General features: G+C 39.4%; 1 protein-coding gene across 4 annotated transcripts in view; it reads left to right on the top strand.

The window, feature by feature from the left end:
* The window catches only part of ELMO1 (engulfment and cell motility 1), a 376,239-nt gene that overhangs the window by 134,156 nt on the left and 228,902 nt on the right, over nucleotides 1-13,181 (top strand). For 3 of the 4 annotated variants that reach the window (XM_042475477.1, XM_042475480.1, XM_042475478.1), the window contains one exon: nucleotides 6,408-6,443. The exons of the other annotated variant lie outside the window; for it this stretch is intronic. In XM_042475477.1, the coding sequence (XP_042331411.1) occupies nucleotides 6,408-6,443 (36 nt within the window). The remainder of the gene's footprint in view (nucleotides 1-6,407; nucleotides 6,444-13,181) is intronic. 4 annotated transcript variants of the gene reach the window in all.

The raw sequence follows: 13,181 nt of genomic DNA, 5'->3' as shown, positions 1-13,181 counted from the left end.
TCCTATGACTCCTTTAGGAGGAGTCAAAGGAGGTAGGGTAGGACACATGCAGGGCAAAGCAGAGGCCAATGTTCAGTATGATACATCACTCATCCTTAAGAGATGTTACACTCCTCAAAAAAAACCTTTCTTTTCTGCAATCCATTATTCTGCCAATAGCAGTTTAATTATGACATTATTTTCCTCTTATATATGATGCATTAGCATAAGCAGTGTCTTTGTAAGAGCTGACAATTTACAGCAGCCGTTTTATTCATAACCAAATATGATAAATGTAAAGTGCAATTTTTGTAGATGGCAATTTTCATTGTGCGCATATAAATATGTTGCACCATTACTTATCTAGACCTTAAAACTCTCAGTTGACAGGAGTTAACAATACAAATATTAACTTTACCATTGGGGAGAATCAAATGGAATAACAAGAAATTGCATGTACAGTGGAACCTCTCCTTACACGAGGGATCCCTCCCCGCACAAGGTGAATTCCACCTATTCATTTGCGGTGGCACGGCAGTGCAGGAGCATGCGGTGCGCCACGGGCGCATTCCCCATTCATCTGAATGGGATGCACCGCTCCTTGCGCCCTGCGCGCTCCTGCGCAGTTTGAACACATACGCTCAAATCACATATAGTGCGCCCGTGTATAACGCGGGTGCACTGTACTGTTCACATTATAAAATACACCTTTCTTGAAGAGACAGTTATCTTTATAATACCAACCAACCTCCCTGTTAGAATCCACCTTCATGCAGGGATTCAGGGTGTATTCTGACATAAGGATTGTAGAGGTTAGGGAGATGATTGGGGATAGTTCTAGAACCCAAGGGAGGTTGCAGAAGGGAGGCCAGTGATGTTGAGAGCTTACTCACCTGGCCTCCCTTCTGCACTCTCCCTCGTGTCAGAACTATCCAATTATCCCTAAACCTATACAATCCTTAGTCAGAATAAACCCTTAATCCCTGCAGAAGGTGGATCTGACACCTGTTGCTGAAAGGAAATACATTTCTTTAATATTTCCTTTTTTAAAATCAAATTGAAACAGAATATAGAAACATTTCAGTAGTATATTACAACCAAAGTGCCTTAACAAAATTCAAATTTGTGGTTCATTATTGTTGTGGAAATTCATGTTCAAAATACATGCTGATGTTGCTTTCAGCTAAGCATTGTCAGCTTCAGTTGCCTGTAGTTGCTATTGTTAAAAGAAAAGGGGGTGGGGGGACAGAATTTGCATTTCACAGTTGTACTAGTACCTCCTGTCTTTCATGCAATCTGGGTGGAAGGAAAACCATCCATCTGCTTTTTCATCAGATTTAATGTGTGGGAGTATCATTAATGTATTCTTGTGTCCACTGGTCTAGTTGGTGAAAGGACTGCAGTTTCCCATAAGATTCCTGAACATGCAACAGGACACTTGTATTTAAACCCAGGGCTGTTAGTGTCACATTTCTCTTTGCTGTTGCCATTTGGAATACAGCACCCTCCCCATCATGTGGGGATTCTATATTCCACCCTGCTATCTTGAATGTTATTTCTCCTTCGGCAGAAGAGGAGGAGAGAGCATAGTTCTAGGCATGCAGTTCTAGACAAGGTTTTAGTGTTAGTTTTCCATGTTGAATCATACAGTCAAGACATGTTTTAAGTCAGAGACATAAATGAGTAGGCAGGAGAAAGTAGGTTGAGCATGTGGATATGATAATGCTTCCTGGTGTACTCTAGAGTATTACTCTTTTTCACATCTGTTACTGAAATACCTTTCCTCCTGGTGTTTTAACAGTTGTCTTCCCTGCTTTCTCTTGACCACTGCTGTTGGTAGCAGAAAGTGACTGTACTGTAGTTTAAATTTAGGGATGCAGCTGCTGGCTACCTGTTGTTGGTGATCTAATTTGAAGTTACTGTACTGTTTCACCAAAATCATCCCCCCCCCCAATATCATGGTTCCATTTATGTGTGTGTTTGCCATATAGAGGATTGTTGGCATCCCTCCTTCCATATATTCTCCAGTTTCTGCCTCTTAATGCATGCATCTTCCTTTCTCTTCCATACCATTCCCCTGACCTCTTGTGGTCTTCTGCCAGCTTAATTTCCCCAAAATATACTGAATTGTGGGAAATCCCAATCTTGTGATCAAAACTTTTTATCACAGGATGCTGTGTTTGCTCTGATTTAATCTACACAGGCTTTCCCTGTGGCGAGATTTTTAAAGTTCATTCTTACAAATGATACAGAGCCCTGAACTTCAGACAATCCTTCTCTGTTCTCTCACTAAGTCATCCTAACAGAACTTGAAAGCCAGGATCCTTCTTAATCTATAATAAGAGGTTTTGCCAAGAAAGCCACAAAGGAGTTGATCTCATCAGAAATGGGCAAAATTTGTCTCAGCTGGAAGTGGCTCCTAGCAGATATTAGAGTGCACATTCGGCAAGTATGAAGCCTTTGTGGCTTGGGGAATTCCAAGAGAAGCTGGCTGTCTTTTTGGTAGAGAGCCAACAATGTAATCCATAGCCCCTTCAAGGCCAAACAGTGAGCATATTGTAGTAGGCAAATGTCTAAGCAAATATCATTTCATTATTATTTCTTAATATTATATTGCCATTCCCTTTCAGATTGTTAGTTCTATTAAAATTAACAAGAACAAAAAACTGTAGTTGATTGTTTATACTTCTCAAGTCAGGTGGCATTGTTATTTATACCCTTTGAGTTATGGAGTCTTTTAAAAGGCCTTCAGTTTTGTGCACAAAACCACTGTGAATTATTAGGATGCTTCTGGCCCACTAATTTCAGTGCATCAGCCATCACTCATAATCCCCAAAAGGCAAACTTTGTGACTTCAGCCTTTGGAAATAATATCACATAAAACAAAGTCGTGCCCAGTCTGGTTAACCTCACAGCAAATTTGCTGACAAGCAGGATCAGTTTGAATTCACTTTGTTTCCTAAGATGTTATGTTCAGCAAGGGTCAGGTCGAGAGAAAGTATTGTGGTATTGATTCCTTCACTTTCTGACCTGATAAAGTGGGAGGAAATGTGTTGAAATCATAGAATGGATAGACCTCCTTATTAAACAGAGGCATTTATAGTTCAGTACTCTGATAAACCTGACACACAGGGCCTTTTCAAAAGTACATGCTTCAGCTTGATCTAAATTTTGAAGTGAAACCAAGTTTAAATTGGTTACACAGCACAGCTCTGAATTTACTACTACATTTAAGTCAGTATGAAAGAAGCAATGTTTTCTACAAAGACTATGCCTCAAATAGAAAGACATTTTTAAAAAGAAAAAAAAGAACACCAGATGACCACCCCCAAAAAAATAATTAAAGAAGAAGTTGTTGACTAAAAGAAAACAGCAGACCCCTACCTCCCCTGTCTGATTGCTTTTGGCAATCATTTTGTCTAAACGGAGTTGAGATATCTACGGTCACCTTTGATGATCTCTGTCTGGGCATCGACAGGGGAAGTGTGACCCTGCTGGTGCTCTTGGACCTTTCAGCGGGCTTCAATACCATTGACCACAGTATTCTTCTGGAATGCCTGGGAGAATTGCGTATCGGAGGCACTGCTTTACAGTGGTTCTGGTCCTACCTCTCAGGAAAATTCAAGATGGTGTCGCTTGGGGACAGTTGTTCGGCCAAGAGGGAGCTCAAGTTGGGCATCCCTCAAGGCGCTATTCTGTCCCCAATGCTGTTCAACATTTACATGAAGCCGCTGTAATTATTATTATTATTATTGTAGTACTTACCATATATATTTGTGTACAAGTTGGCCTCATGTATAAGTTGAGGGAAGGTTAAAAGTAAAAATCATGAATTTTCATATGAACCATGGATGTCGAGGGTAAAATGTAAGGGGCTATAAGAAAGGATGGAAAGGGGAAAACGCCACTTCCATCCCTTCTTCTTTTCTGGACCTCTCCCAACCACCTAACACCACTTCCCTACCACTGGAAGTGAGGTTTTAACATCAGATTGGGGAGGAAAGGAAGTGGAGTTAAATGGGGTGTTTCTTTGATGGGAAGAGAAAGCTTTAAAATCTAACTAGGAAGAGAAAGAAGTGGAACTAAAAGGGATGCTTCTTTGATGGGAAGAGAAGGCTTTAAAATTGGATTAGGAAGGAAAAGTAGTGGAGTTAAATGGGGTGTTACATTGATGAGAAGAGAAGGCTGGAAGGCATTACAATTGGATTGGGAATCTCTTACACACACACACACAAAAACCTTTTGCCTCCAGACACAGAGAGTGAGGCATAAATTTCTCGACTTACAGTCGAGTATATACAGTACACTGATTTTAGGGTATTTTTGGGCAGGAATCTGTTCTTCACAAGCTGTATGTGATACAACTATATTAAATTTAGTAGGGCTAGTCTACTGGATGACCGCAGTGGATTAGTGGGACATAGTGAGTTATGTCCCCAGAATCCTACCTGAAGAAAATGCTTCCTCAAAATGCAAACTACAGGCAACCTTGTCTTGCCTGTTTTTTGCAGAATAATCACCCAAACCTACTGCTCATACAAAGGTTGTATTTGTGCCTATGTGCAGTTTCATTCCATGTAGAATTGCCACTACAACTAACCTGCTAAAATTAATGTCCAAATGTCTGATAAAGAGTGAAGTCATGCACACAAAGTACTGTGTTTACACTCTTGCACACTAATACATTTTGTCATATTGATTTTTAGTGGATTGAAGGCATCTTGGTTTGATGGAATTCTGCCATACTTCGTCGTGAGATTTGGTTTAGTTATTTTGAAGCACAAGAAATCAAGTTGCCATTAATGTGCTTGCTTGCTACTAGAGATGAATGCTTAAAAATGGTATTTTTAGTACTAGAAGATGGCATAGGTAATAGGACATAGCATATCCACAAAAATATAACTTTACTTTTACGAATGAATTTTCACCATTGATTCATAGCTTTGTAAAGGCCAAATACAGTGGGACCTCACCATCAACAGGCTTGCCATCTGTGGATTTGAGCATCTGCAGTCAGCAAACCCTATTGTCCCGAAGAACAGTGTATGTGTTGGTGAATGGCTAATTGTGGAGGTGGGGTCATGGGTTTTTTGTGGGGTCCCATGATCTAAGCAATTCACACTAATATTTACAGTTTTCTATCTTAAAATGAAAAGGGAGGAAAAGAAACAGAACATTCCCTAAACCAGCCTTCCCCAGATTGTTGCTATTTAGGTGTGATGGAAGCTCTCTAGATGTGTCTCCAACTCCTAGAATTCCTAAACATTCTGTTGATGTCCTTCCAAATTGTTAGTGTCTTTGGAATCCCATAAAAGAGTCACTGACAGCTGTGTTGGGGTTATTATTCAGGCTGAGATGGCAAATGTGGCTAATGGTTTTGTGGGTGGTGAGTGAAGCCCACATGTCTTTCTCTTTGTTAATGGAACTGTTACTAGGATAGAAGAAATACAACATTTATTCAATTCCGTAAATTTTGGGTAAAGTGGATACACTGTTTTGGATAAACTGTTTTAATGAGCAATGAATAGAGTTATATTGCCTTTCTGCCTGGGAAGATAACTAGGAAGGAGTACATATCCCAGCATTTGATGGCTGTTGGTTTGGCGGGAGCTGGGATATTGTTGTCCTGTATCTTTTGGAGGTTGTATTTGTTTTTATCCCATCTTTCCTCCAGTGAGTCAAGGGTGTGGCTGCAGAGGAATAAATGAGACTACGTTCCACCAAATAAGAATTCTTCCCCACTCTTGAAATTTTCCATAAGTTCCTAAATTTCTAGCATTGCAGAGAGTGACATATAGAAAGTTGTTCACACCTAGAATTCAAATTTGCTGTGTTTGCATTCCCTTAATAACTGCCTGGCTCGTTTCTTTGGATATCTTACCTGTATTTCTGAATGTTCAACTGAAGTATTAAAGATACCACAATGCTAGAAATGGGGGTGGGGGGTGGGGGGCACTAAAAGAAATGTTGCCTTCCTCCTGTAGCTTGTCAAACCTGGAAATTTGCTCAAGATGGTACCTCCTCCCCACTTTATTTTCCCAATAGGGAAAGCTGGGTTAACCTGACACACACACACAGAGCTCTAGGCTGCCCAAGTAGTTCTATATCTGAATGAGAAGTAGAATCTGGATCTCCGACGTTGCAGATTGACATTTTAACCATTATACCATCCTGGCTCTGTAGGCAAAGTTCTTAAGTGTGTTTTTGAAAAACAAAGTGTTCCCACCTTTGTGACTTTAAAGCTGTTTTACACTAGTTTTCTTTGTTTCCCTTTGAAGGTTATTAAATTGAATGTCTTCTTCATTAGAATTATTGCCAACTGTAGCTTTGTTGGTTGTGTTGATAAGACCCTGTAAAACTCATTCACAGATTCAAAGAGAATATGTTTCAATGTTTCACCTTACCTGAAAGTTTTTAAATTTTTGCAGACGATATCAGAAATTGCAGAAGATAATGAAGCCCTGGTAAGAATCTGATTGGCTCATGACCCTGCAAGCTTTCTCTTCTTTGCATGATTAAATTCCAGGCCTTCCTTGCTGATTTTATTTATTTAATAGCTGTGCATATTTTGACTCAGCTAATCTTCTGCTTCTCTTTCTTGCTTTTTATTGCTACATGCCAAAGATCTATTATGGAACTCTAAATTATTTTGCATTTATTTATTTATTTATTTATTTATTTATTTATTTATTTATTTGTGCAATGCTTGCAGAATGGATGCTTTCTTTTCCTGTAACTGCTGAAGTGACTTGCTAGTGTTCCCCCCCACTTTGCCTGGCCTCCTTTTAGCTTTAAACTATCAACCCTTTCATTTTAAAGATCACAGCTGCTTAGTATTTTTGTGATGCTGATGGATACAGCTGTAAACTTGAAAGTCATGGTCATTTTAGTTTCTAGCATCTGGTAGTACAAACTCGAATGGGTTTATTTGTAGTGACAGAGAAATTGTAGTGTTATATTTTTCCTGAGTAAGCATGTTGCTGAGTTGAATGGTACACAGATCTAAAATTCATCTTAGGCTCCTATTTCACTGACAGTAAAGAACTTCAATTTCACCAGGAAGCAAAACTCTTTCACTTCCAACCAGCATTTGCACAGTGTAAGTGGAAACTGTCCAGCCATGAAAATTTGGCTATTCACCTGGAGAGACATTCTTGTAGTTTAGGGCAGAAGAGCACATACAAAGATATCTCAGATTCCTGCTCCTAATGGCATCGTTTTTCCTGTCCCTCTAAAGTATAGTTCAGCTTCTGTTTTGTCTTGAAGTCATTGTGCCTCATTTCTTTACTCTTGTTAATGGCAGCAGATATTTTACAGTGAGAAAATGCACTGTATAGTAATGTCAGAAGTTCATGCAGTAAGTTTAGCTACACTGTATGAGGGAGCAAAGAACTTGGCGCTGGGACTTCCACTTTTGGCAGCAGTTATGTGTTTCTGTCACATGTAATCTCATTCATAGTCACTGCTAAGGAAAACTTGCCTAGAAGCTTTGCACATGCTTTATTGCTGTTTTTCTTTATGGGTGCTGCTCCCCAGCTCCTTTCATTGGTATAATATGCAAAAAACATGACACTCTAATGGAAGGATATGTGTCTCTCTGCATAGTGGTGGTACTCAGGGTTGTCTCAGGGTTTATGTAGTTTGGAACAGATACAATATTGGGTGTCCTCCCTTCCCTTTCCACATGAGCGGTTGTGCTAAGCAACATGGCAGGATATGTGCAGGGGCCATTGGGACATGGGAAATTAGAAAGGGGGGGTCACTTTTTGTTGTGGGACCAGGGAAAGATGTCTCAGTTCCTTCTCCCTTCCCTGGAAGCCCTGGTAGTGCTTTAAGGGCTTTACCTTCTGCAAGAAAAGTCTTTTAAAATAACTTACAGTATTTATAGTGGCGATTTCCAAACTTTGGTTCTCTAGGTTTTTGGACTTCAATTCCCAGAAGCCCCAGCCAGCTTGGCTAACAGTTTGGGAGATGAAGTCCAAAACATCTGGAGGAAAAAAATGGGAACCATTGCTCTAGACTCCTAGGGGCATAATTTGCACCCATGTTGAGACATTCTTTCTTATGCATTCTTGTATTTGATGCTTCTCAGTTCTGTGAAGATGTAGTTGATTTTTCAGTAACCTCCTTTCTTCTTTTGCAGCTAGAGTGGTGTGTGCTTGAGGACATGTCAGCATAATAATCTGATGATTTTCCAATTTTTTTCCTTGTCACAATGTCCATGCACCTAAAATATTTATTTCACTCCTAAAATACAGTGCAGTTTTGATTCTCATATCTTGTCCATCACTGCAGTGCTTAAAGCTTTAATTTCAGAATCCTAGAATTAGTATTAGTGTGTGAAACTTGCTGCATTGTATTGATACGTATGTATTTCCTAAATCAGTATGTTGCAGTTTAAGTCCAAGTTTCATAAACTCATACTGATTCTGTTAATTTCCTTTTTTTTGAGTAAAATTCCAGAATTGAAATTGAAATGAGGTTTTCATACTCATTAAATCTCTATTCTGGGAATCTTTAACTGCTTTTATGTGGATAGATTTTTGCAACCCCCTCTCTTCCGTGGAAGACTTTGGTATCTGTCTGGGGAAATGCATCACTCATTCACCAATCTGATCCTTGAACTTTTTCTGTCACCAATTAAATGCATTACAGAAATCTTGGTGCTAATGTTACAGGTAGCCCAAGTGCTAGCCCAAATGTGTGAGATGTGTAGCCCAGGTGGTACAAATGTTAGAGACAGTTCTAGAAATTACTCTTAAAAATCCAGGGTTGACAAAGACATTTTATTGCTTGAGCCAAAAGCCAATATGGTGTCCTCTCTAGCACATTCATCCTACAGAGGCCAACTAGACTAGCAGTTGAATCTTAACTCTGATGACAGGACAGCATCTTCCACTGCACATACGGGCATCAGACTATTAGAGAGTACAGCACACAGTGTGTGGTACACACAACTCTGTTCTACAATGACTTAGTAGTTCTCTTTCCTTCCACCCCTCCTCCCTGGCCAGCACCTCAGCACCTGAGTTTATTGCCTCAATCTATCTCAGGGTAGAGCCAGTATGTAAAAATCCGTCTTGTCTAATGAGAGTTGTAGTCTGGCTACAGGGAATTGAGGATCCACGAAGGGGTCCTAACTGCCTCGAGGTGAGTTTCTTTGATGTTACTAAAAGGCAAGAAAGGTTGAAGAATTTGGGAAGTAAAGGCTAGACAAAGCTGACCCCTCCTCAAAGAAAGGTCAAAGAAGGCAATACGTTAAGGGAAGCAAAAACAATTAAGACAGGAGGGTTGGAAAGCTAGATGATTTAGAGGAGATTATGAAGAAGGAAACAGAATGGCAAAGGAAATGGATACACATGAGAGTGTAAGGAAAATTATACACATGTATTTGAATGAGACTGCCAAGTATTTAAATGCAAAACTTCAGCCATTTTTAGAAGTACAAAATGGATTTAGTCTTATCAGTGAAATGTTCAAATATGGTATTCTTGTTGATGACCAACTGTCCTTTAATTATGATACCAAAGATTGCAAAGAAGGATTATTTGAGGTGGGAGGATAACAGAAAAAATAAACTGATAAAGAAAGAAAGAAAGAAATTACTTTATTTTTAAAAAAAAAACATGCTGCCTTTCTATCAAATCTTTCTTTTTTATGTATACTTAGCCATTATATAATTATCCCTCTTGACAAGGTAGATTTTGTAGTTCTAGAAGTGTCCCTGGATATGTTCCCATGACCAAAGCTTGGAAAAACAAGTTTGTAGACTACAGTTCCCAATCCCCTTAGCTGCGTGGCTACTGGCCATGCTGGCTGGAGTATTCTCAGAGCTGTCATGCAAAAGAGTGACATTCCCTACACTCTGGTTGTGACATTAGAGGGTATACTTCTCATCTTAAATGGTATTGTTTTAACTGGCATAGCTTCCCCTAAGAAGGTGAGAGATTCAAAATGGTAAAATGTAAGAACTCCATTACTAGGATTCCATAAATGTTACACCAGGTTGGTATCTAGCAGACAGACCTTGATGGAATATTGAGCCTCTGCTGAGTTATTTCTGTGCCCCTGTGAACAGTGTGGAAGAAAACAGTTTCAAACCAAACATCCCTTTGGGTCAGTGTAAGGTTTGTATTGCTTTTCTAGCTTGAGTATTTCTCATGCTCATTTAGAAATGGATGCACACAAAATCATGAGATAGCATTTTCAGTTTGCATTCAATGTTCTCCTAAAACTTAAGTGTATTGGGGAGAGGGGACAGGAGGGGAGGCATAGCTGGATGACAGATTACCTACTTTACAGGTATGATATCAACATTTCTTTTCCTTCAAGCTCTGCTTAAAGTATCACAGATTCCTGATTGCTTGCACCATTGTTCTGATTCTTGATACAGGACTTTATTTCTCACACATCTTACATTAGTTCATGTCAGTTGTAACATTACTACTCCTTAGAGATTTCTTTCTTTCTTGAATTTGTGTCCAACTGCTCCATCCTATGGTGCTCAGGGTGGCTGACAGCAAGCAGTAAAATATAAATGTGCTAAAGTATACAGTAATAATACATGCATGTACACAGATACATGCCCTTCTGCCAGTTGAAACTAATCATCAGCTTATTTATGAGCCAAATAAAAATATCCTTACCTCGTGTCAGAAGAAGATCTTAGGAATAAGAATAGGTGGATTTGTCTTGGCTGAAAATTTCTAGAACCACCAAGACACCCCCTCCTAACTTTGTATGAAATGTGATTGAGACATTAGACTAGGGTGAGTATCATGCAGCTCTCCAAATGTTAGACTGCCACTTGCAGCATTCCTCACTATTGGCTGAGCTGGTTAGGGCTGCTAGGAATTGAAGTCCAATAATGTTTAGAGAGCCATGCAGTTCTCACCTCAGATCTAAGCAATGTCATCACAGACTTCAGAGAAGGAGGTATATACATGGAAGACTACCGGTAATATTGTAGACTGCAATAATTGCAGCAAAGAAAACAGCTAATAAAACTCAGTTCTGTGTGCATTTCTCTCCTGGAATTATGGCCAAAGGCACTAAAGTATATTGTATGTTTAAAATGCCATATGCATTAACAGTAGCAATAATGGTAGTAATGAAAGTAACAGCATTTGAACTTGCTTTTCAAAGAATTACAAAATGCTTGTTTTTAAAGTCTAATTTTGCTAGTTCACTCTTTACAATCATGTCAATCTGATGTGGCTGCCTGGGCAAAGGTGCAAGGAAGGATTTGGGAGCCTGACTATAATCCAACACACTGAATTTAGGGGCTTTAAAGTTAATTACTTTCTGTTTGTAGAAACTGTCTGTTGCTCAGAGTCTGTCTCAAACTAACAGTATCTAGCCAGTGGTTTTATCCCCCTGCCAACATCTTCATAGGAGTGCATAACTGTGGATAGGTTGTCTATAACAAAACTAAACTTCATGGAAATTTCATTTTTTTAAAAAAAAATGAGCATGAGAATTTATTCACAGTGAGATAGTACTGATCAAACAGTATCAGCTCAAATAACTTCTCTATAAAGTACAGTATTTTTGTAACTGGAAAGCTTTCTTTTTTAATCAGTCAAACATGTCAGTGGTTCCTGTACTTAACAGATAGCAAATCTGACTTAAGTTAAACATAGTACTGCCACCAAACTATTAACATGCTGTAGTGAATCTTAAGATCTGTGCAGTGTGGATTACATTCTATGCTTTTTAAAACTATCTTGAAATATTCCTATTTGACACAAGGGGACATTGTTGGGAAATTCTAGAGATGACCCCATATTCAAGCTAAGCATAACTGTTCCCATGAAGTCCTGAGCTCTAGGTAGCTGTGAAACTGGCAGTGCCCTGCAGCAGCCTATGAAACTGATTTCAGCATTTAGACAACCCCTTGGAACAAATCTATTTTATGTTTTCATTCTTATTTTAGTTCCTTTGTCCTGTTGGCTTTTAAGAACATGTGAGACTTCACTTGTTCAGTATTTTACTGTGATATAAAGCGCTGCCCCAAGCCATTTTGAAGCCTGAGACAGAATCATAAAAACATAGAGTTGGAAGAGAACACAAGGGCCATCCAGTCCAACTCCCTGCTATGCAGGAACTTTCAGTCAAATCACCCTGACAGATGGCCATTCAGCCTCTGTTTAAAGACCTCCAAGGAAAGAGACTCCACTACTCTCCAAGGGAGTTTGTTCCACTGTCGAACAGCTCTTACTGTCAAGAAGTTCTTCCTAATGTTGAGGTGGAATCTCTTTTCCTGTAACTTGCATCCATTGTTCCATGTTTTAGTCTCTTCAGCAGCAAAAAACAAGCTTGTTCCACCCTCAATATAACATCCCTTCAAATACTTAAACAGGGCTATCATATCACCTCTTAACCATCTCTTCTCCAGGCTAGAAATACCCAGCAACCTAAATTGTTCCTCATAAGGCACAGTTTCCAGACCCTTCACCATTTTAGTCGCCCTCCTTTCGACATGCTCCAACCTGTCAACATCCTTTTTGAATTGTGGTGCCCAGAACTAGACACAATATTCCAGGTGAGGCCTGACCAAAGCAGAATACAGTGGCACTGTTACTTCCCTTGATCTAGGCACTATACATCTGTTGATACAGCCTAAAATCGCATTGGCCTTTTTAGCTGTCGCATCGCACTGGTGACTCATGTTCAACCTGTGGTCTACTTGGACTCCCAGATCCCTTTCACACATTATCTTGTTAGGCTAGGTGTCCCTCATCATATATCTATGAATTTCATTTTGTCTTCCTAAGTGTGGTACCTTACTTTTATCTGTGTTGAAATTCATTTTGTTAGCTTTGGCCTAGCTTTCTAATTTTTTATTAAGGTTGTTGAATTTTAATTTTCTCCTCTGGGGTATTAGCTACTTCTAATTTGGTGTCATCTGCAAATTTGATAAGTATGCCTCCAATTCTTTCATCCAAGTCATTGATAAAGATGTTGAATAGCACTGGGCTTAGGACAGAACCCTGTGGGACCCCACTGGTCTCTTCTCTCTAGGATGAAGAAGAGTCATTGCTGAGCACCCTTTGGGTTCGGCCAGTCAATCAATTACAAATCCATTTAAGAGTAGCATTGTCTAGCCCACATTTTACTAGCTTGTTTGCAAGAATATCATGGGGAACCTTGCCAAAGGCCTTACTGAAATCAAGATATACTATATCCACAGCATTCCCTTC

This window comes from Sceloporus undulatus, chromosome 6 (assembly GCF_019175285.1).
Source record: "Sceloporus undulatus isolate JIND9_A2432 ecotype Alabama chromosome 6, SceUnd_v1.1, whole genome shotgun sequence".
NCBI lineage: Eukaryota > Metazoa > Chordata > Lepidosauria > Squamata > Phrynosomatidae > Sceloporus > Sceloporus undulatus.
This window is presented reverse-complemented; position numbering and strand designations above follow the sequence as displayed.